The 24,270-nt window shown below is 38.0% G+C and overlaps 1 protein-coding gene across 2 annotated transcripts in view; it reads left to right on the top strand.

Moving 5' to 3' along the window:
• The window catches only part of PRKD1 (protein kinase D1), a 346,762-nt gene that overhangs the window by 276,405 nt on the left and 46,087 nt on the right, over window positions 1-24,270 (top strand). For both annotated transcript variants that reach the window (XM_018066224.1, XM_018066225.1), the window contains 6 exons: window positions 12,506-12,716; window positions 14,197-14,274; window positions 16,059-16,263; window positions 20,383-20,506; window positions 21,960-22,037; window positions 23,309-23,588. In XM_018066224.1, coding sequence (XP_017921713.1) covers window positions 12,506-12,716; window positions 14,197-14,274; window positions 16,059-16,263; window positions 20,383-20,506; window positions 21,960-22,037; window positions 23,309-23,588 — 976 coding nt within the window. The remainder of the gene's footprint in view (window positions 1-12,505; window positions 12,717-14,196; window positions 14,275-16,058; window positions 16,264-20,382; window positions 20,507-21,959; window positions 22,038-23,308; window positions 23,589-24,270) is intronic.

Here is a 24,270-nt window from a genome sequence, read left to right as displayed (position 1 = left end):
ATTAATTAATCTCTATCTGTTAGATTGGTTCCTCTTTAAAAAACAATACTGAAGTAAGTGTCCTTGTCTGTATTCTTTTCACATTTGTAAACTTATAGGTTTAATTATAGGTTTATCAGTAGGTATTTGTTGACTGACTCCAGAAGGTTATATCCTTCGAAGCCAAGTAGACTAAACAATATGTGCATTTTGTGGCCAACTAGTTCTTCAAAACGTTGTAAAAGTTTAAATTTGTAACTTCACTGACTACAGTGTATGAGAGTCTGTTTCCTCATACTCTTCCCAACAGTCAATTTTATCAGTACTTTTAAATTATCTAATTATCCACTAATTGGATAGGTAAAATAATTTCTATTAATAAATATCATTTCTTTACTAGAGAAGAGAAACAGCTTTTCATATATTTATTGGCCATTTGTATTTTACCTGTGGTGAATTCCCCGTCTCTTTTAATTTTGCTTGTTGGTTGTTATTTAGAATATGTACATTCTGTCTGTTAATCAATGGTGGAAGTATGTCTTCAATTTTACATGTGTTTTTGATGGCTTTTTCACATACTGATACTTTAAAACAGAGAAAACATATTTTCACTCCTTATCTTACTGTAAGTGGAATACTATTGAAAATAAATCATTGTAGGCAGATTAAATATTATATTCTTTTCAAATGATTCAGAAGAATAGTTTTCTCTTTACATGAGTGAGCTGAAGTCAAGTTAGAAAATGGAACAGAACTTAAAGCACCGGTGCCCTTTGTAATGACAGGATACAGTCATGGCATGATTGTTTTTGTTTTATTTTTTTTAAGTTAGGTAGGCCTTATGGAATTTTTTAAAAATTTAAGAACTTTGCTGAAGTTATTTTAAATGTTTTAAAGTGTCTTTAAGGAAACATTTACTGTTACAGCTTTGAAGTTAAGAGGCTCTAGAAGTGTTATGTGTGTGTGAAATTAAATGCTTTTAGACAGGTCTTTTGGTAATTCTCAACATTCAGACTGCCTTACAGATATTATTAGAATATAAATTGCTTATTTAAAAAGCTTTTCCTATGTTTGACTATTTACACTTCACATACATTAGGGTTTTTTTTACATAAAATTTGGAAAATAGTCAGTTTAACTTTTTATGAGAGGATACATATTTTCTAAATAATAATTTGCTGTAAACTGCTATTATTTTTAATAAAGTTTACTGACTCCCATTTAATTAAGACAAGCATTGTACCAAAAAGAACTCTTTGCTGCATACTTCCTAGAAATTCTGCCCACAAGATGACTCATTCAGTTACTGTTTCTGTTCATTAATAAATTAAAAAAAAAAAAGCATACCAGTATTACATTATCTACCTGTAATTGGACATGATCCTGATATGCTTTATAATAGTCAAGATAGATTCCTTTCAAATGAGCAAATAATGGGGGGAAAGTTATTTCTAATCCTGAATGTAACTATGGTGAAATTTCTGGTCAAATATTTTCCAGGATATTTTCCAAAGAAGCAAAAGTCTATCTAGAGGTAGAGACTTTACTTGTTACACTTGTGTTCTGGAGTTCCAGGAATCCTGGTAATTAATCTGAATGAATAAGTCGTTTTTCCATTTCAATATGTGCCATGACGTCTACGTAGTACATTAGCCAGATATTTCGAGATTTCTTTTGATGATTGTGTAAACTAGTTCTCCAGTGTATACTTCCAGTGAGGAAAAGACATCCAAGAATTCTTTAAACAGCCCTTCTCCTGAGAGTCAGAAGAGTATGTGTAGTGGTGGGTTTGTCAGGAAGGAGCCCATCAGCAAAGTTAAGAGTGTGAGGCCTACTTTGATGTGCTGTTAATCAGCTGTTGCCTGATTTCATCCAATGTGTCTAGCTTACCATATGTACATTATTATTTCGTACTCTGCACATAGATGGAGAAGGCAATGGCCACCCCACTCCAGTACTCTTGCATGGAAAATCCCATGGATGGAGGAGCCTGGTAGGCTGCAGTCCATGGGGTCGCTAGGGGTTGGACACGACTGAGCGACTTCACTTTCACTTTTCACTTTCATGCACTGGAGAAGGAAATGGCAACCCACTCCAGTGTTCTTGCCTGGAGAATCCCAGGGACGGGCGAGCCTAGTGGGCTGCCGTCTATGGAGTCGCACAGAGTCGGACACGACTGAAGTGACTTAGCAGCAGTAGCAGCTGCACATAGACTTCCAGATATAGAATTCTAAATGTGAACACAGCTGGAGAGTTCTTCATGAACTCCACTGAGGAAGGGAACATCATATTACCACTTGTCCACATTTACTGACTGATCTTTTAAACGGATGAATCTTAGGTGAAGACTCGTGCAGTCATATTGCAAAGATACCTTGGCCTCTTTAACACTCCTCCACAGCGCTGCCTTAAGACACAAAGCATTGTTCTCTGCTTTAATATACAAAACCGCCCCACACCCACCCTGTTACCAGTGACAAGCATTTGCTCAGTGGCTGTCTGTGCCCGTCTAGTGTCACATCCAGCCTGCCATAGTCGTCAGTTGTGACCACAGTGCTCCTAGCTGAGTGCTATGAAAAAATGTTGCTCGTTTTTGCTTGGAGAGTTTCTGTATCTTCATAAATGTTCTGACTCAAGAAAAAAATAAAGGTTTGTATAGAAGAAATAATAAGGAGCAGTGAAGAGAATGGAAGATTGAAATTGGTACTATAAATTAAACTTCTAGAAACTTTAGAAATAATTCAGTTTCTAAAATGTTTTATCAGTGTGTTCACAAATATTTAGATACATCATTTTACTTGGTCCACAAGACCTGGTTCTAACCATTAGATTGGTTCTGTCTGGTGAGATGAAGTCATCACTCCCTTCTCAAGAAGAGTAATAAGAGTATTGCAATTTTGGTAATAAATATAGTGGGATGCAAGGTACAACAGAGTCCAGAAGTTATGAACAAATGGACTTTTCCCCAAATAGCCCAGTTTTTGGAAGTGTCTGTTTCTGTGTAGCTATGTACACTGACATATTTTCACTGAGTTAATTCTTTCCTATACTTTTAAAAGTCAGCTTTTTTTTTTTTTTATTTTGTAAGTAAAGAAAAAAGTCTCATACTTTTCTTTCTGTGTTTTAAGTTGCATTAAAATCTACTCTTTGATTCTTGCAAAAGCACATATGCACATATATATACACACATGCTATATAGTCATCATTGATTGTTATAGGCTAAGCTTCTATTAAGATACTGTAGAGTTATCCTTGTGGGCCGTTTTTGAAGGGAGAGGCAACTTTGCAGCTTTGCACTGTGCTTATGTCATGCTTTTTCCAGCTTCTCCTTGGTGTGTCCAAGGCAGTAATCCATAGGAAAGCATCTTTCCAGATTGTTTCATTCAGCTTTCCCATGAACTCATAAACTGAGGCCAAGCCCACTGTCAATTCAATCAGGGTCAAATATCCTTCTCTAGGGGATCTTTCCAACCCAGGGATTGAACCTGAGTCTCCTGCACTTCCCTGGTGGCTCAGACTAAGTAAAAGCAGTTGCTTGCAACGCAGTGCAGGAGACCCAGGTTCGATCCCTGGAGAAGAAAATGACAACCCACTCCAGTATTCTTGCCTGGAAAATCCCATGGATGGAGGAGCCTCATAGGCTACAGTTCATGGGGTCGAAAAGAATTAGACACGACTGAGCAACTTCACTTTCACTTTCTCCTGCATTGCAGGCAGATTCTTTACATTCTGAGCCACTACGGAAGCCCACTATGAGAATACATATCCCTAAAATTGCTATTCTTGAATTTTCCACATGATCTGCTTACCTTCCAGTTCACATTCTATATGTAGATGAAGTCTGACAGTCAAAGCCCTCCACTTGTTGACATGCAAAGTTACTTCCTTTCTCAGTGGAAATGCTCCATTTTTATTTTGTGGATGTATAGCATGTGACGTTAAGGTTACACTGCCCTCAAGTTTATCCTTATGGAGAGGTGATCTTATGTTTCCCCTTTCCTCCATGAACCCACAGATGTATAGACTGTAACTAACTGACATTTTGGAAGAAGAGTGCATGCAATTTGTAACAACTCTCCAACAGGTCTAGCGCTTTCCCTGGAAAGGGTGGATTGCTTAAGAAAATAGTTAGATTCCTTTATCCTTCATTTCTGTTGACTTAAAAAGAGTGAGGCAATATAAAAGTTAATGTAACTTCCAAGACTGCTTTAGCACTCAGCAAATCCAGATCACCTTGTATTTTTAAGAGATTATATATTTTATTAGTGTGAAAGCTTTCACAAATTGCTTCAAACATTAAAAGTGGATTCTCTACTGTGAAACAGCATCCATCACCTCTGAGCAGGGGGTACACTTTTTTTCTGCCCTGTAGCAGTCCTTTTCAATGTTTTGAAAAGGTGTTGATTAGATTTTATTTATGCTGTATATTTAGGGTATCCAACTGAGTAGCCAAACTCATTTATCTGCATACTTGGCAGGTAGTTCCAGCCCTATAGAGTCAAAATTGTAGCAGAATAGCACCAAACAATTTAAAATTCACCAAACACTGTACCCTCCACTCAGGGAATTACAGGGCATGGCACCAGAGTGTTCATATCTGAACTCCATTTCACAGGGGTGTTGAGACTTGCCTGTTGCCCAGGAACTGCTCTGGAAAATCCCAGATTCCCCATTTTTGAGATGAAATACTCATCTAAGTGTTGTGGAAAGACGTCAATCGTTTCTTTTCCCTTCATAAAATAGCCTGAGACTAAGCATTCACTGTCGTGTTTCACTAGTAGTGATGATGGGTGAGGTTAGATGATCATTTCCAAGTGGGATAAACAGGCTTCAGAGTATATAAAAGAAGCCTCTAGTCAGTCCAAGGAGAAGGCAACAGCAACTCACTCTAGTACTCTTGCCTGGAAAATCCCATGGATGGAGGAGCCTGGTAGGCTGCAGTCCACGGGGTCGCGAAGTTGGACATGACTGAGCGACTTCACTTTCACTTTTCACTTTCATGCATTGGAGAAGGAAATGGCAACCTACTCCAGTGTTCTTGCCTGGAGAATCCCAGGGATGGAGGAGCCTGGTGTGCTGCTGTCTATGGGGTCGCACAGACTCAGACACGACTGAAACGACTTAGCAGCAGTAGCACCAGTCAGTCCAAAGACGAGGAGGGCTAAATTGTCCCAAACAGAATTTTGGCTGCTAATAATAGTTAACATAGCCATTGCATGGCAAGACTCCCTTCAGGGTCCATACCCAGTACCTCTTCTTCAGGAAACTCCTTTTCTGAATGACCCCTTCATCTCCACCATGGAAGTGGTTTATTTTTTCTTTGAACCTGGATGCACATGGGCACTTATTCTGTGTGAGGCAGTTTTCCAGAAGTTGATGATACAGTGATGAACAAAATTGTCAAGTTCCCATACTCATGGAACTTATATTCTGCTGAAGGGAGATGGTTATGTTTACCTAATAAACAGGTAAGTAAGACAAGTTGTAGGCTGCAGTAAATGCCCTGGATGAGAAAGTACCATGTGCCAGAGAGTAAAAGAGTGTGGAAGGGATATGGGCAGGAAATGAGGTAGTCTGGAGGCCTTTTGAAGAAGGTGATATATTACCTGGAATCTGAAGAGTAAGGCAGAACCTAAAGAAGAAAAGGGCACAAGTTAATAACAACAGTTATGTTGTGTCCTAAAGAAGAAAAGGGCACAATTTAATAAAAACAGTTATGTTGTGTCCAGAATTCTGTTGGGTAGTAAGCTTACTGGGCACAGAGACTGGTACTGACTAATCTTTGTATGTCCTATAGCATCTGACTTGAGCCTTTGGGTAGAATTTGTCCTAGGAATCACTTGTTAAATTAGGTAGATCCATCTTGATAGTTGTAGGGGCAAATTGTTACAAGGCACTATTCTGCCCAGTTCTTTGATAATCAAAAAGGCTAGATCTTAACACTTCAGTAATAAAAGGTTAATGTTTGCTTGGCTTTGTGTCACACAGTGGTACTTGTCTCTTTTAAGCATAACAGCAGCTGGATAGGAAAATAGGCAGGCAACTGAGTGATACTTAAACAATAGAAGCTATATATTCTGCTAGTCATAATGTTCTGGACACGTGTTTGACTCTGATGCTGTCCTCTGAGCACAGGTAAACTGCTTGAAAATCTCTTCTGTGGTTTAAGGGTAAATGGTTCACAATATTTTCACAATGCACTTGACATCTAGAACATACTGTTGCTTTGTTATTCTCATTTCTATGAACTCTTCTTTCATGACTTAAATGAAGGGCAGAAAATATTTTCTATTTTTATATTAGTATAAAATCAGGGGATATGAGAGCTGGGAGAGACTAAGAAAAGAGGAAGCAAGCCCAGAACAAGACTACCTGAGTTCATGGTTCTGCATTTTACAGGCTGTATGATCTTGGGCAGATGATGTAATCTTTCTATGGTTCAGTTTCCTTATCTTTAAAAAACCTGGTGATCATGGGATTGAAATGAGTTGATGAATTTACATGAAGTGCCATGAAAAGAATCTGGCACATACAAAAGTTATAGAAAGTGATTTATGTCTTTATCTAATCCGGAGGTCTCAAACTCCTCCCCATTACCAGATTTATTCCCCAGTTCAGTTGACTGAATGTTTCAGAATTGTTTTCAGAGTCACCGATATTTAGAAATAGAGTTATTTCATAAAGCACCTAGATTTTCTGCTTCTTTTGTAAAACTAAAAAAGCTGAAAACATAAGGCTTTTGCAATCACATGGCAGCCATTAGAAGTGTTTGAGCCACAGCCATCCGTTTTAAACTGAACCTGTCCTCTCCAGTTTTCCGTAAGCTCCAACATTCTCTGTTGCATTCCTGACACCCACTAATATTAACAGCCTACAGGTGCATATCTGAGCTTTCCGCCTGTCCTCTTTTTACAGCAGAAGAGTTGTGATAGACATTGTATACGTGTTGTATATGCTAAGTAGGGATGAGGAGCAGGCAGACAAGTACAGAGAACAGTTCCAGTGAAAAACATTGCTTAGTCAATTGTACTCTCTCAAAATTGAAATTCTGTAGAGCAAGTGTGTCGGTGTTACAGTGCATGTAATACTATTTTTTTTTTTAATGCTTGTATCAACAGCCTGTATTTTGAACATCTCTATTGAAATGTCTCATCCATTATTTGCATACATTTATTTCTTGAAAACATTCATTATTGTTCATGCATTGCTTATTACTTACATTGTACCAGGTTCTTCTTTCTATTAACAGAAGACAAATGTGATTAAGACACTGTCCTTCCCTTAGGAGCTTACTGTGTAGTGAAAAGTGCAAATGTGAAAGTGTTACTCACTCAGTTGTGTCCCACTCTTTCCGACCCCATGGACTGTAGGGCTCCTCTGTCCATGGAATTCTCCAGGCAAGAATACTGCAGTGGGTAGTCATTCCCTTCTCCATCTTCCTGACCCTGTAGTTGAACCTGGGTCTCCTGCATTGCAGGCGGATTTATTACTGTCTGAGCCACCAGGGAAGCCCCATTGTGTTAATGATTAAGACCAAAAGGAGTCCTGAAAATGATAAATCCAGAAATAGACTTCAAAGTGTACACACTTTTCCGTTTCTTTTTAACTCAGTAGAAATTTATGTCACTCCAAATTCAGTTGCCATTATGGGTCTATGAAGTGGACTTAATTTAATAAACATAAATATTTTAATACTGGATAAAGTTTCATTTGAATGCTGCTTTTTATAAAGTGACTTTTATCTCTCAGGAAATCTTATTTTTAATTTTTACATAAATGACAAGAAATCACAAGTAAAGGCAGTTTTTCACCCTCTATTTTTTAGATTTACTAATAAAGAGAATTCATTTTGAACTGTGAAGTGGAATATACCTTGTTGGGAAATTGTTTCAGAGTCCTGTTGAATGTTTAAAGATGTGCTGGCAGTTGGAGTTTCCATAATGTAATCTAAGCAGTCATTTCCTGGGAGGGTTCCAAACTTGCTGAGTCATTATTTAATATACCAGGTTAAAAAACAGATTCCTTGTCTAGAGAAGCAAGATGCATTGTCTCTATAAGTAGGTGTTCAGTGCATACAGTTTTAACTTTAGCAGTCATTTCACGTGAAGCACTGTTAACATGTGGATGTTACAGACACTTCAGGAAACCACAGTCTTTAAAAACATTTTAATCTCTAGAATCTTTAATGTCTAATCTTGGCTTTAAAATTCAGCTTTCATCATTTTTCTGTTCTCATATTCTCTCCCATTCATGACTGTGATCCTTCTTAAACAAGGAGAATAAGAGAGATCTTTATACTTTTCATCATCTGTAATTTGCCAGATCAGATCATTGACATGTCCATACAAATACCATGTCATACAGTGATGTCAGCTCTCAGAAAAGTTTCACGCCTACAATTTGATCCAAACTCCTCCACTCAGGAAAAGAACAATACATAAGACTAATGGCTACTGTAAAAATGTGAACTTTTAGAAGCGCATCCTCTTGCATGTGCTTACCATAATTATAGAGAAGAGAATGTTATATCTGTTCAGAGTTTTGAGCCAGTCATTGCTCTACACATAATAATGAAGCAGAATGAAACAAAATGTTGCTGTTTGCTTCTTCCTTTCCAACACATTTCAACTTTCCTCTCTATTTCCAGAGAGAAAAAAAAGAAAACACAACACTCATTCTGCAGATTGCCCAGGTTTACCAAATACACAGTGCCACACTGGAACAGCAAGTAACAGTGGAGATTAATTTAAACACCATTTAGTTAAACTAGTAAACCTAGTAAAAACTTCACTAGTGTTGATAGGTAAGCAAGAATTTTCTCTACCATAAAGATCTTACTTTAAAAATGTAATGTACTTATAATGATTAAGTATACAAATATACTTCCTGGGTGGCTCAGACAGTAAAGAATCTGCCTGTAATGCAGGAGTCCCAGGTTCGATCCCTGGGTCGAGAAGATCCCCAGAAGAAGGGAATGTCTACCCACTGCCATATTCTTGCCTGTAGAATTCCATGGATGGAGGAGCCTGGTGGGCTACAGTCCATGGGGTTACAAAGAGTCAGACACTGTTAAGCAACTAACACTTTCAGTTCACCTAATACAAATATACAAGTACGTAAAAAATATTAACATGAGTAAGTTAATGAAGAAATGCAATGATACCATATCTCTTTTCTTTGTATAATAATGCATAACGTCCATGAACTGTGCTTAGTCACTCTGTCGTGTCTGACTCGTTGAGACCGCATGGACTGTAGCCCGCCAGGCTTCTCTGTCCATGGGCTTCTCCAGGTTAAGAATACTGGAGTGGGTTGCCATGCCCTCCTCCAGGAGATCTTCCCAACCCAGGGATCAAACCCAGGGCTTCTGCATTGCAGGCAGATTCTTCCATAAAAACTAGGTATTTAAATCAGCATTACCCTTTGAATTGTAAGTCTGCTTTCCTATTGAAATTATCTTAAAGTCCAAGCTAGTTTAATTCAGATCAATGAGATTTTTAAAACCATCCTCTATTTCTTTTAAAATTACTAACTTCTGAATTTTTGCCTACTCTGTAGCTTGATGCTTCAAACAAAAAAATATGGTAATGTGGATTTTGGGCATATATACCTTCAAGTAAAATTTCACATAAAAATAGAAATTACAACTAGTAACTTTCTTAAAATGGTAACTGAATGTGAATTATTAATCAAAATGTATCACTGATTCTGAAAATCCTTAGAAGCATTTTATTTGCTTTTATATTATTAGAAAGGATGATTGGCAGGATTCCAGAAATGATGGTTGTTAAACATTTATGTAACCAATGATATATAGGTAAATATTATAAATATAAATTTATATTACAGGTCAATGGCCTTATTTCATAGGATCTTATTTTTAATGTTTGTTTTACAATCTCTTATATATCAGTAAAGCTTTTTTTCCACAATTTGAAGAATGGATAAAAAGCATTTACAAAGTCATCAGATAGTAACCCAGTCTTCTTTTTTTGTCTTAGCTCCTAATTTTGCTGCATAACAGGGAAAAGCAGGTATAAATGTATATGTATAAACTCTCAGAAACATAGAATACAGTTCAGTCTCCAGTACATCAGTTACCGCATGCATGCACCCCATCTCATGATTTTAAAACTTCACTTTTTCATTTAGAAATAGAGGCCACATTGAAAATGACTGATTATATTTAGAACTGTAAGAAAAGGGAATCATGAGAATGGTTGTGTTGCCAGTTGATTTTAACATGCTATAAATGACAAGAGGACCCTTTGATAATGTTGTTAAAATCTTACATTGCTATTGTATCTTAAATGCTAGTCTTCATTTTGACACTATAAATCTGCAGTTTATTGTTATTCAATGCCAAGGACACATGTGGCTGTGTGAATCTCATCTTTGCCTGAATGTGTAGTACAGACTCGGCCACAAAATAACAGCCAATTTCTTTTCCCTAAAATCATGTAAGGTTTTAAAATTTCTTACGTAATCCTGCCTTGACGGTAATAAATGAAATGACTTCTCAGGAATAATTTGGTTCTTGTAGTTTGTGGTAGTGTTTATGTGAACGTTTCCATGTTGGGTGAGAAGAAAACATTCAGCTTTATCTGATTGCCTCTTGCTCATCTAAGTGAATTTGCTCCATGGAATACAGAATAATCCAACATCAAACTGGCTTTGTCTACACAGCTTAAAATTAAGTCTCTTAAGTTAAAAATAATAACTGAAAAGTAATTTGGTCAACTTTTCATATGATTTTCCAAATTGGAGAACATTGTAAGTCTGCTGAGAAAGTATGACAACAGATCAACTTTTATTTTGAGTGGTGAAACTTTCCAGCTGTGGAAAAATACCACTTCTCATTTTAGTGTACTTAAAACTGGCCCATTGGATTGTTAAAACGGGACCTAACCCAATGAATTTATTTTCCAGTAAAATTAAATTCCATTGAAGGTATTTATTCAATATAGTTATGATTCTGATTTGGCAAACCTTAGACTCAGTTTTAAAAGCTCACGTGATGTCTCTGCAAGAGTTGAACCCTTCCAGAATAATTCTGCTTCATAGTTTTTTATGGAATTGAAGTTATAAATGTAACTGTAGACATAATATCCCTAAGTAGAATCCCATTTCAAATTTCTTTTTATTGCAGCTAGTGAATCTGTAAATCAAAACTTTCCCATTTGATGCAGATAGACATTGAAAGGGATAGAAATTATATGTATATATGATTTGTTTCTCATCTTTTCAGTAATTACCCAAAATAGAAATTAACTAAGTAAGGCGATAATACAAGGGCTCTAGAAGCAGACAAATGTAGATTCATGTTTTGACTGTACTATGTACTAGCATTTGACCCCAAAATTAGATACCTCAACTATAGATAACAAGGCCTGTCTTATAAGGTACCTAAAACAGTGATTATTCAGAGTTAATACTAAGTTAAGAGCTCAATAAATGAATTATATAATTATAATGACTATTAAAAAGTAATTCAGTTCTTTTATTCCAATGATTATTATTTCTGATGATTCCCAAGTATATTTCCATGATATCAAGAGATACCATGAAATTGTTCAAAAATACTGGAAACACAGTTCATTTTAATTCATTTATTTTTTTTAAATCTGTATACTGAGCTGATGACATAATTACAAAATGAGAAACAGGAGTGTACAGAGGTATAATTGTAACCAAAACATTAATATTTGTGAGTCTTACATAATCTAGTAGTCACTGTTTCTCAATTATATAATGATAGTATAAGTTTAACTCTACTTTTATATAGTTAAAGAATAATTTTAAATTATATATATATATATTTTTTTTTTCTTGGAGAAAATCCAAGGAAACTATCGGCCCTTTTCAGATGGGACTGTATGGGACAGACTGGGGGGATTTGCTTTTCACTTATTATCCTCCTGAATTTCTTACATTTTATACATGTAACTCTTTAGTAAATGTCAGTGAAGTAGTATATGCAGTGAGATTTAGAACCATATTTTGGTTTGCTTTCAACTTTATATTTCTCCATTAAAACTAATGAAACTAAAAAGCTGAAAATTATTTTAAAGTCCCAGAAATCAGGTTCAAATATTCGGATCTCCAGTTCTGTTTTCAGATGTAAAAGCAAAGTATTCAAGTAAGATAGTAAAGGGGAAATAAATTACATTAATAAACAGGAACATAGTTTTAGTTTATTCCTCTGACATTCTTAACAATCAGTCCACTAAATACAATAGTAAAACAAAAAGCAATTTAAAAATACATAAATATATTATGCTGTGTCAAGGTCACTTGCATCTTACCGTATCACTCTGGCAACATCACTACTACCTGAACAGCTGGATGTGTTTTATTGGGAAAATGATTTCTCTCTTTGTGTCAGTTTTACTACACTAGTACCTTGGCTCAGTAATAATGTGAACCCTTTTGTCGAAAAATTAAATCAAAATGAAAATAAAAATACATAAACATATAAATCAGTCTTTTACAACTTATTGTCCTCTGTTGTCTTTCAAACATATAGCAAAAGTCACCATCTGAGTCCTTCATTGGTCGAGAGAAGAGATCAAATTCCCAGTCGTACATTGGGCGACCCATCCAGCTCGACAAGATCTTGCTGTCCAAAGTTAAAGTGCCGCACACATTTGTCATCCACTCGTATACCCGGCCCACTGTGTGCCAGTATTGCAAGAAGCTTCTCAAGGGGCTCTTCAGGCAGGGCCTGCAGTGCAAAGGTAAGGATGACTTTGCCACCAGCCAGCACTTGATCCTCATCCATTTGAAATCATTGTTTTCCTCATCACTTTTCTTTCTAGGTGAATGCTTGGTTTTAATATTTTCTTCTAAAATCATTGTGATTACAACATCAGCACCAAATAAAACAGCCTTCAAGGCCTTCACCTCCTGATCCTCTGTCCACCTCCTCCTGACCGTTTCAGTGGAGCTAGCCCACTGAGGTAATATGTGACGGATGGATGGCTATAAAAAGCTACCCCCGGGGAGCAGTGAAGCCCGTGCTGGATCTTACCTAAGCCTCCTTCAGCCTCCCATTTGGACCAGGGAGCTCCTCAACCTCACTTGCCCTGGTTCTTGCACCCTACTGGACATGCTTATTCCAACATCTGTGATGGTGCAAGCGCTGTGTAGACCTAAGGGGCCTCATTAGATTTGTGTTAACTACAGCACTCTCCCTGAAAGTGTGCTGGCTCTTACAATAGCAGTATGCTAATAATACTTTTCCAAGGCTGATAGTGAAGCGTCTAGAGAAAGGGGCGTGTTTTCTGCTTCACTCACAGGTCAGTATAGATGAATGGCTCACCTTTCCTTCCCCCACTGCCTCAGTGGCCTTCCCTGGCTCAACCCCACACTCCCCTAATGGCAGGGTTCTGTCATTTGTCCTCTGTTTCCTCCTCTGGCCTGGAGGGACCAGCCGGAACTTGCATGGTTAGCCTCATCTCAGGCAGGCTTCCTGAGCACCCTTGTTCCTTTGGATGCTGATCCCAGGTTGATTCCTGTGAACATTCCCTCCTCCTCTCACCATGTACACATAGCTCTCCGCCTTGCTCCTCTGGCTCTGACCCTAGTCTCCCTTCTGATCATCATCTAACCTTTCCCCTGTGTCCATACTTGTGGTGGCTGATAATGGCTTTTAAAGGTGTCCTAGTACTAATCCCCAGAACCTGTAATGGTACCTTATGTAGAAAATGGGTCTCTGTGGATGTGATTAACTTAAGGGTTTTGAGATGGGAAGTTTAGCCTGGATTATCCGGGAGAGTTCGATGCAATCACAGCATCTTTACCAGACAGAGACAGGGATATTTGACACAGAGGAAGACAAGGTGACATGACCACAGACGCAAACATTAGAGTGATGTGCCCACAAGCCAAGGAATGCCAGCCACCGTCAGAATCCAGTCATCAGGACTCTCCCCTGGAGCTTCTGCAGGAAGATTTTGGATTTCTGTCTTCAGACCCGTGTGAGAATAAATTTCTGTTGTTTTGAAAGTGAAAGTGTTAGTTGCTCAGTTGTATCTGACTCTCTGCAACCCCATGGACTGTAGCCCACCAGGCTCCTTTGACCATGGAATTCACCAGGCAAGAATACTGGAGTGGGTAGCTGTTCCCTTCTCCAGGGGATATTCCGGCCCCAGGGATCCAACCCGGGTCTCCTGCATTTGTTGTTTAAGCCACCAAAAATAAAATCATTGTGATTAGATTGCAGATTCAACTGTCATAAACGCTGTGCACCAAAAGTGCCCAACAACTGCCTTGGTGAAGTGACCATTAACGGAGGTAGGTAAAAGGTCAGCCTCCTCTCCCTCTTAGGGCATGTGTTGTATAGGACTTAGTGGGATTTTTTTTTTTTACTTTTGTTTCCATTCAGATACTTGTGACCCAGTAAGTTACAGCCTCTGTCCTACTTTACTGTAGAAAAGTACCCATCATTGTGTTATGAGCCAGAGATTTTCTAGATTTTTACATGATGAACCACCTCATACTGAAAACATGGATATCCAGGATTTCTTCCCCAACTCTCTTATTTTCTATACCTATCCTAGTTCATTCGGAAATTTAGAAATTGTTGTAATGTCTGCAAGTTATACCTATCGGTCTTTTCCTCCATCCTTTTTATTCCAAGCATTGAGACAGAAGTTAACTTTTATTCCCTGTTGGTCAAGGGAAGAATCACAGAAATTGACTGACCGGAAACAGTTACCTACTTTCTTCATCCATCCAGTTACTGTTTTCATTGTGTATGTGCTTGTTAACATGCATCTTTAATAATAATAATTAAAGGAAATTTAATTCAGCCAATTAAAAGCTCCATATCCTTTTCTATATTGAGGAATATTCTTTTGGGAAGACTTCAATTGCATAGATTAAGTTGGAAGGAATCCTAAGAAAAATGCTGTGTTCTAAAGGAACAGCTCTCATTTTCTTCCCTGGTAGAATTCCTTATGGATTCTGAACAAAACGTTTGGCGCAGAGTCCCCAACCGACTTTTCCCATAGATAGTAGACTACATTAGACTTTCAGCCTGTTACCAGATTGTTGATTCCTCTGAGAAGAAAACTGGTGGTAAAAGATCGGAGAAACTGGTTGAGTATCTCTGAGTTCCTGAAGAACAAGTGATTATCTGTGTTCTCCACTTTCTTCTCTATAAGAAGAGAAAGCTCTCTAAGAAAACATTCCCATAGTAGTTTCTGGCTTTGCAGTGCTGCCAAAGATAAAAACTTGGCAGTCTTCCCAGTTTAAGTGGCATGTGGTATTGATTTTATTCAGGCCCAGGAAATGTCAACCTGTACTAGATAACTGGAAGCAAGGGGAAACAGTATAGCTTTTGTTATATTGATGAATTTGAAATTGCATTTTTCCATACAGTCTGAAAAATCTGGGAAAGTGTGCATTTTCCAAACTTGGCAGGCTGTTTAAACCATCAGCCTTAAATAGGCTCTAATCAGTCTATTTTCTAATTTTAAAGTAAGAACTTTATATTAGTAAGTAATTACATTAGCATCAACTGTATAATGGCAGGATTCAGTATTATTTCAAATATCAAATGTTTGTTTGATAGTTATTTAAACACTGCTGCTTATGTGACCAATTTAATACATTGAAATTCATGATTTTAACAGTTACTGGGATATCAGGAGTCAGTGACATTCTGTGTTCTTGCATGTGAAAGTTTCCCACATCCTCCCACATATTTCTTTTTCCCACCAGGGTGCTGTGCTACTGAAATAAGATTAGTTTCCTCTTCACTGGTATCACTTTGCTTCCTAGCACTTTGTTTCTGTATCACCCTTGGCGTCCTTCCAAGGCTCCCCATGACGTGTTTATGCTTCTAGGCTTAGGGGCCTAAAAAATGAGCATCTACTTGTAAAATTATATATTTATCCTCTCATAAATTCAGATACTTATGAGCTAAAGTTTAAAAGGAAAGTGAAAGAAGAATTATTCACATGACTATATTTTTAGGGCTTCCAATTGATTTGTTTTAGGATTGCCTAACTGTCTCTTAAGTCTTGGCTCTAGGATACTAGCCTTATCTTCATGGGTGCAAAACAATTTTGTAGATTTGCTTAGCCCTGGGGCAGAGTCTGACGTAGTCATGGAAGAAGGGAGCGATGACAATGACAGTGAAAGAAACAGTGGGCTCATGGATGAATTGGAAGAGGCAATGGTCCAGGATGCTGAGATGGTGATGGCCGAGTGCCAGAATGACAGTGGGGAAATGCAGGATCCAGACCCGGACCACGAGGACTCCAACAGAACCATCAGGTGAGGGTGCACTCCCAGGCGTGGTCAGACAGGCGAGCCCCAAGTGGTGTTTACTTCTTAAAGCTCTTTGATATTTTAATCTATTATAGAGAAAACCTAAAGTTGTGTTTACAGGCATACCTGGTTTTATTATTTTATTACACTCCACAGGTATTCCATTTTTTTTTTTAAACAAATTGAACCTCTGTGGCAACCTTGGGTAAGGCACAACTATCAGTACCATTTTCCCAACAGCTTTTACTCACTTTGCATTTCTGTTTCACATTTTGGTAATTCTCTCGATATTTCACACATGTTCACTATTATTATGTTTGTGAGGGTGATCTATGTTTAGTAAACTTTGAGGTTACTATTATAATTGTTTGGGGGCACGACAAACCAAGCCTGTATAAGACAGTAAGCTTAATCAATAAACGTTATGTGTTATGACATCTCTGCAAGCCAGCCATTTTCCTGTCTCTCTCCATCTCCTCAGGCCCCCCTATTTCCTGAGACACAACAGTATTGAAATTAAGCTAGTTAATAACCCTGCAATTGCTTTTAAGTGTTCAAATGAAACATTCATGTGTCTCTCACTTTAAGTCAAAAGCTGGAAATAATTAAACTTAGTGAGGAAGGCATGTTGAAAGCCGAGATGGGTCAGAAGCTCAGCCTCTTGAGGTAAACCATCAGCCAGGTTGTCGATGCGAAGTAAAAGTTCTTGATGGAATTAAAAGTGCTACTCCAGTAAGCACATGAATGATAAGACAGCAAAACAGCACCTTGCTGATGGAGATAGTTTAACCCTGATAGAAGTTCAAACCAACAGCAGCATTCCCTTACAGCAAAACCTAATCCAGATCAAGGTCCTAACTCTTTTCAAGTCTGTGAAGACTGAGCAGTGTGGAAGATGCAGAAGAAGAGTGTGAAGCTATTAAAGACTGGATAAGCCATTGCCATAGCATAAAAGTATGGAGTGAAGCGTCAAGTGCTGATGTGCAAACTGCAGCAAGTTACCAAAAAATCGAGCTAAGTTAATGACTATAGCTACACATACATTTTCAATATAGACAAAACAGCTGTGTATTTGAAGCCAGTGTCATCTAAGACTTTCACAGCTAGAAGATGAAAGCTTCAAAGGACAGGCTGACTCTGAAGCTGGTAACTTTAAGTTGAAGCCAGTGCTCATTTACCATTCTGAGGAATCTTACAACCCTTAATGATTATACCAAATCCACTCTGCTTATGTTCTATAAGTGGAACAACAAAGCCTGGATGACAATGCATCTGTTTAGAGCATAATTTACTGAATGTTTTAAGTCCATTGTTGCAACTTATTGCTCAGGAAAAGAAAAAATGCCTTTCAAAACGCTGCTGCTCATTTACGATGCACCTGGTCACCCAAGACCTCTGCTGAAGATGGATGGTAAGATTCTCCTTGTTTTCATGCTTTCTGACACAGCATCTGTTCTACAGCCCATGGATCAAGGACTAATTTTAACTTTTATTATTTTTAGAGATACATTTTGTAATATTGCCATATAGATAGTGATTCTTCTGATAGATCTAGACAAAGTCAACTGAAAACCTGAAAAAGATTTACTCTTCAGATACCGTTAAGAATATTCATGATTAATGAGAAGAGGTCAGAATATCAACATTAACAGGAGTTTGGAAGAAGTTGTTTCCAAACCTCATGGATGAGTTTGAGTGGAGGAAGTAGCTGCTGATGTGATGCAAATAACATGAGAACTAGAATTAGAAATGGAGCCTGAAACTGACTGCGGTGTCATGATAAAGCTTTAAGAGTTGAGCAGAGGAAGTGGTTTCTTGAGATGGAATCTACTCCTGATGAAGATGCTGTGAAGACTGTTGAAATGACAGCAAAGGATTTAGAGTAATACTAGTAAATCCATTTAATTTATAATGCAGTACAGAGTTTGAGTCCCATTTTGAAAGTAGTTCTGTGGGTAAAATGCTATAAAACAGCATTGTGTGCTACAGGGAAATCATTTGTGAAAGGAAGCATCAATTGATGTGGCAGACTTTGCTGTTGTCCTGTTTTTGAACATCGCCACAGTCACACCAGCTTTCAACAAACACCATCCGCATGGGTCAGCAGCCATCAACAATAAGGCAAGACTTTCCACCAGCAAAAAGACTACATCTTGCCCGAAGGCTGAGATGCTGGTTAGCAGTTTTTAGCAATAAGCTAATCTTTAATTAAAGAATATACATTGATTTTTTTTTTTTTTAGGCATAGTGCTATATAACACATTTAATAGACCACAGTATAGTGTAAACGTAACATATATACACTGGGAAACCAAAAAATTCATGTGACTTGCTTTTTTGCCATGTTTGTTTTATCTCTGTGGTCTGGAACCAAGCTGAAACATATCCAGACTTTTCCTATAGTTTGTTTATAAATGAGCTATGTACTGTAGAAGAACCTCCTAAGTTTGGAGCTAAGCGATCAGGATTCCCTTGGAGAAGTGTAGCTTGCATCCTTTCCTGGTATTGCCTCATTTTTTGACCCATTTTCGTTTGCATGTGAGGGTTACACATACTTGCAAACAGAAAATTTACTACTAAGTTAATATTTATTCAAAGCTTGTTGTGTGCAAATACATGGATCAGGGATCAACCTTAGCAGGAACCATCTATTTTATAGTTGGCCTGCAATGTAGATAACATAGGTTTGATCCTTGGATGGAGAAGATCCCCTGGAGGAGAAAATGGCAACCCACTCCAGTATTCTTGCCTGGAGAATTCCATGGACAGTGGAACCTGGTGGGCCACAGTCCATGGGGTCAGTAAGAGTCAGACACAACTGAGCCACTAACACTTTATTATAAGAATCACAGTATGTCTGGACCTTACTGTTCTTTATTTTGTTTCAGAAGTGTGTGGAGTTTCATATTTGTGATTTGATTGTCTGTACTTTTGATTTGTAGATGATCCCCATTTTTTATACTAGTGGTCAGCATACTATAGCCAAATCAGTCTGTTGCCTGTTGTGTATAAAGTTTTATTGGAACATAGCCATGCCCATCCATAGCTATGGCTGTGGCTACTTTTGCACTACAGTGGCAGAGTTAAGTATTCTGCAGAGCCTGAAATGTGTATTACCTGACTGTACAAAAATAGCTCCCAAACCTCTGATTTATAAAGTGTATTCAAACTTTTATGTCCATTTTATAAGTGCCTCATTCATTGGTACTTCATAACTAAAATTCATAACTAAAATTGTTTATGAGAGGAGAGCAATAAAATAATTGGATTTTATTTCATTTAATAACATGAGAAATATTTTTCAAATACTGGAAAATGCCTATGCCCCCACTTTCTTTTGAAGATGAACATTTCTTTAGTGTCAAAATATTGGTGGCATGTAAGTGGTGGGTCAGTGGAGACACAGAGACAGAAAAGAAGGAGATGAAGGAAGGGCATAATTCCATGAGCAATAGTTATTTAAAAGACAGTTTGAACAGCAGATTCTAATTTTTGTGAAATTATGTAGAGAGAAACTGAAATTCACGTTAACATATTACATCTAAATGATTAATATTGTGGCTATAATATTTATTAAGCAAATGATCATTCACGTGTGACTCTGAACTGTGGCCTCCATATACTGTGATAGTAATCTACCCAATGTTTACCCCAATACTGAGCACCAAGTGTTTAGTTCACCTGAAAACCTAGGTGCTTACTGTTCTGCTCAGGGATTATTAAGATGTACATACAAAGCACCTCTCACCCTTCAGAGCAATCCAGAGTCTGAACCATGGTACTCTGACAATGTGTGTATGTATGTGAACCGACTCTTTGCGACCCCATGGACTGTAGCCTACCAGGCTCCTCTGTCCATGGAATTTTCCAGGCAATAGTACTGGAGTAGATTGCCATTTCCTTCTCCAGGGGATCTTCCCGACCCAGGGATCGAACCCAGGTCTCCCGCATTGTAGACAGACGCTTAACTGTCTGAGCCACCAGGGAAGAATACCTTTCACTAAAAATGGGGTTTGAAATTTTCTTCTGCCTTTCACTTTGAGAGAGCTGAAATAAGGCTTTAGGCAGGAAAAGAAGATCTGTATCTCAGAACATTTCTTTCTTAAACTATTTTGACTTCTCCAGTCCATCAACAAGCAACAACATCCCACTCATGAGAGTCGTACAGTCTGTGAAACACACGAAGAGGAAAAGCAGCACCGTGATGAAGGAGGGATGGATGGTCCACTACACCAGCAAGGATCCGCTGGTAAGACCCACACCAAGCTCTTGGCTTGCCTTATGAGCTTTAACTAGAGGAGCTTCTGGTGCTCTGTCAAGACTGTGGGATATCTGGGTTAGCAGGAACAAACCCTGGGGCAGGCAGGGTCCAGGATCAGGGGAGAGTGTTCACAGTCTCTGAGGGTTCCATGCAGTTGAGCAAACAACTGAGTTAGAAAAGAGTAGACAGCAACCTCAGGGAAACAGAGTCCTTTCCCTGTATTACTTGAGATGATTCCCAAACCACTTGAGTGTCTACCAGCTTTTTATAGCAGCCGGGAAAACTTTCAGAATGCTCATCTGTGCTTCAAAAAAATTTCTGAGCCCTGCATTTTAGGGAGAAAAAAAATGATAACTGTTACATACTTCTTAAATCCTTAAGTGTTCACTTAAAAATTGACCTATTCAGAAACATAGTAATCTTATATTAGATAAAAGACAGCACATTTAAAATTTTTATTACACTCTGAGTTTCTCACTACTTCTTATTTTCCTGATAGTTGATGCATGAGGTTGTGCATGTATTGATGTATGTTTCAATTAGTAATAAGCTTCTTTCTCAGCTATTGGTAATGTTTTACTCATCACCTCCTAGCCGTAGAATTCCTATCATTTCTTTAGGTTAATTGACACCTATAACCTAACAGCTGTGTCTATAATCTCAACCTTCTCTTCCAGAGAGAGCTTAATGTAGGACTCAACTGAATTTCATCCAGTCTTTCCTAGATGTGGTAAAATATTTGAAGCATATTTAGTGTATTTGACTGGTGTAAGGTAGGTTGTAGAAGAGACCAAGAACAGTATTAGGACATTTTAGTCTGAAAAGGAGAAATACATGCATTCATACAGATACGCAAGGACCTGCTCACCAAATCATGGTTGTTTAGCTCTGCAGTAAGCTTAAGAGAAAGTCAAGCTATTGATGCATTCCTCTAATGTTAGGTTGATCCCATGGAGTCAGCCTTGCCATCCTGCTCAACATTCTTTAGTTCTACTGTGCCATCTCTAATGGAAGCCAGAAGGCCTGGCTGGATCAGCATGGCATGCCTTATGTTCTAAAACAATAGAATATAAATATTATATCTCCCATTAAGCCCTTTTATTACAGCTATTAATCCACCTCTGGCTCTTCAAGCCATCAAATAAATTTTAAAATGGTGTTTTCTATTTATTCTACTTGGACTAAGTGCCAGGCACTGATCTGGGTGCTAATACATCATCTCTTTAATATTTATAACTCTTAAATGTAGGTGTAGAAACTCACTACACATTTGCTGAATAGACACCTTCTAGAGTCTTGAAATTGTTAGTCTTCCTCTTCCAAAGGCCGCACACTTTCCCCCATCAAATCTTATGCCCCAGTGGGAAAATGTTTTGATTTTATCTGTCTTGGATTTTTTTTTTAAGTTTTTAAAGTATACTGTATCACACTTCTGTTTCAGCGGAAGCGGCACTATTGGAGATTGGATAGCAAATGTATTACCCTCTTTCAAAATGACACAGGAAGCAGGTACTACAAGGTAAGGGTGACGCTTTCCTTGACTGAGGTCACATGCCCCCTCTTGCTTGCTTATGGGAATGTAGAGTATCAGAAATACAAAATTACACCCAACAAACGTGACTCTTCTGAAGCTTGCTCCGAGAGATAACCTTTTTCTTCTCTGTAGTTTTTAGATTTGGGGAAAATCAGGTTGTGATCTGATTAGTCATCTGTGAATTTTAAATTTCATTGTGGAATGCTTCTGGCCCCATGGGATGGTGAGGGAGAAGGTGGGAGAGAAGAAGCTTAACTATCTATTTTAGCAGGGATATGTGTTTTAACTAGCAAGTTCAGGGTCACAGAAGATTAGTGAAAAGTAAATTCCTGAAGTCTGTTCTAGCCAACTTTCTTTGTTTTGTTTTGCACTGGTAGTCCTACAAATATGTCACCAGGAGTGAAGAAACATTGTATGATTCCTCCCTATATTGCCAATATCATAAGGAGCACTTTCCGCTAGGAAAATAATTTGGCAGCTGTTTTCGTTCTGTCTCTCTACATGAAATAATACAGATGTCACATAACATATCACCCAGTGAAACACGGTTCCAAAAGAAATTTAGAGTGAAAAAGTATATATTTGCTCCATCAAGAATAATGAAGGCTCAGCGATAGTAGGTGTTGTTCTCCATGGCCCCTTTACACAGACCTAACAGAAAAAGGAAACCTCATTAACTTTTAAATTAAAAATTTCTTTTAAAAGTTATTATTTCTTCTCCATCCTAAAGGACAATATGGTGATTAATTTTTTAAATATCAAAACTGTCTTAAAGGCAGCTGCTTTTAAAACCACTCTCTGTGGTATTCCTCACTAAAATTGTTCATGTGGCCATATTATTATATTAACATCTATCAAGTCAAATTACATGATTCGTTTTCAGTGCTTTAAAGAATAGTTGAAATTTAAAAACAGCTGTGCATACCCAAATGCATTTCAAAAGGGTTATGATTTTACCTCACAGTTATTAAAATTATCATTTATAGTCTAAGACTTAGATTTTGATGCAGGTTCAAAATTATTCATAATTATTCTTATTGCATGAATATACTAAGAAGCCACTTAAACTTTTCTGGCAAAAGAAGATGATAATTTTATTTTTGTGTTTTTCTTAGTTATATTCTGTATCTTATAAAACTGTTTTACAGAAATGATAGCTGATTGTAATGTCATTTCTTACATGTCCCTGACATGAGTTTTATTTGAAAGTTTTATCCTTTTGATAAACTCCATTTAGTACATACTTTTTTCCATAGGAAATACCTTTATCAGAAATTTTATCTCTGGAACCAGCAAAACCATCAGCTTTAATTCCTAGTGGGGCCAACCCTCACTGTTTTGAGATCACTACAGCAAACATCGTGTATTATGTGGGAGAAAATGTGGTCAACCCCTCCAGCCCACCACCAAACAGCAGCGTACTCACCAGTGGCGTTGGTGCTGATGTGGCCAGGATGTGGGAGGTGGCCATCCAGCATGCCCTCATGCCCGTCATACCCAAGGGGTCCTCTGTGGGTTCAGGAACCAACGTGCACAGTGAGTCTGCTGGTTTTCTGTCTGTCTTTAGAACAGGTGAAGAGAACCCCTTTAGGAATGTTTAGTTTGTTGGAAGACCCTGATACCGGGAAAAATCGATGGCAGGAGGAGAAGCGGGTGACAGAGGATAATATGGTTGGATAGCATCACCAACTCAATGGACATGTGTTTGAGAAAACTCTAGGAGATAGTAAAGGACAAGGAAGCTTGGTATACTACAGTCCATGGGTACACAAAGAGTTGGACATGACTTAGTGACTGAACAAACAAAAAAAGGGGGGGGTCTCCAAATAAAAGCTTCTACAGATAAGGTGTTTTGTTTTATATTAAAAATTTGAGCAGATGCATGTCAACCCAATATATCCAATAATAGTGGAAACTTGGGCTATTGGTGATTAAAGAAGTAATCTTGTCAGCTCAAGCTTGACTGGAATGCCAGTTTTGCCATCTGCAAATCTGAGTTAACACAAGTCCTCCCAAACCACCGAATGTGCTACTCTCTGCAGGAGACTTAGTGTTCAGAGTACTTGCTGCTGCTGCTGCTAAGTCACTTCAGTTGTGTCCAACTCTGTACCACCCTGTAGACGGCAGGCATCCCTGGGATTCTCCAGGCAAGAACACTGGAGTGGGTTGCCATTTCCTTCTCCAATGCATGAAAGTGAAAAGTGAAAGTGAAGTCACT

Source organism: Capra hircus, chromosome 21 (genome assembly GCF_001704415.2).
Source record: "Capra hircus breed San Clemente chromosome 21, ASM170441v1, whole genome shotgun sequence".
Taxonomy (NCBI): Eukaryota; Metazoa; Chordata; class Mammalia; order Artiodactyla; family Bovidae; genus Capra; species Capra hircus.
This window is presented reverse-complemented; position numbering and strand designations above follow the sequence as displayed.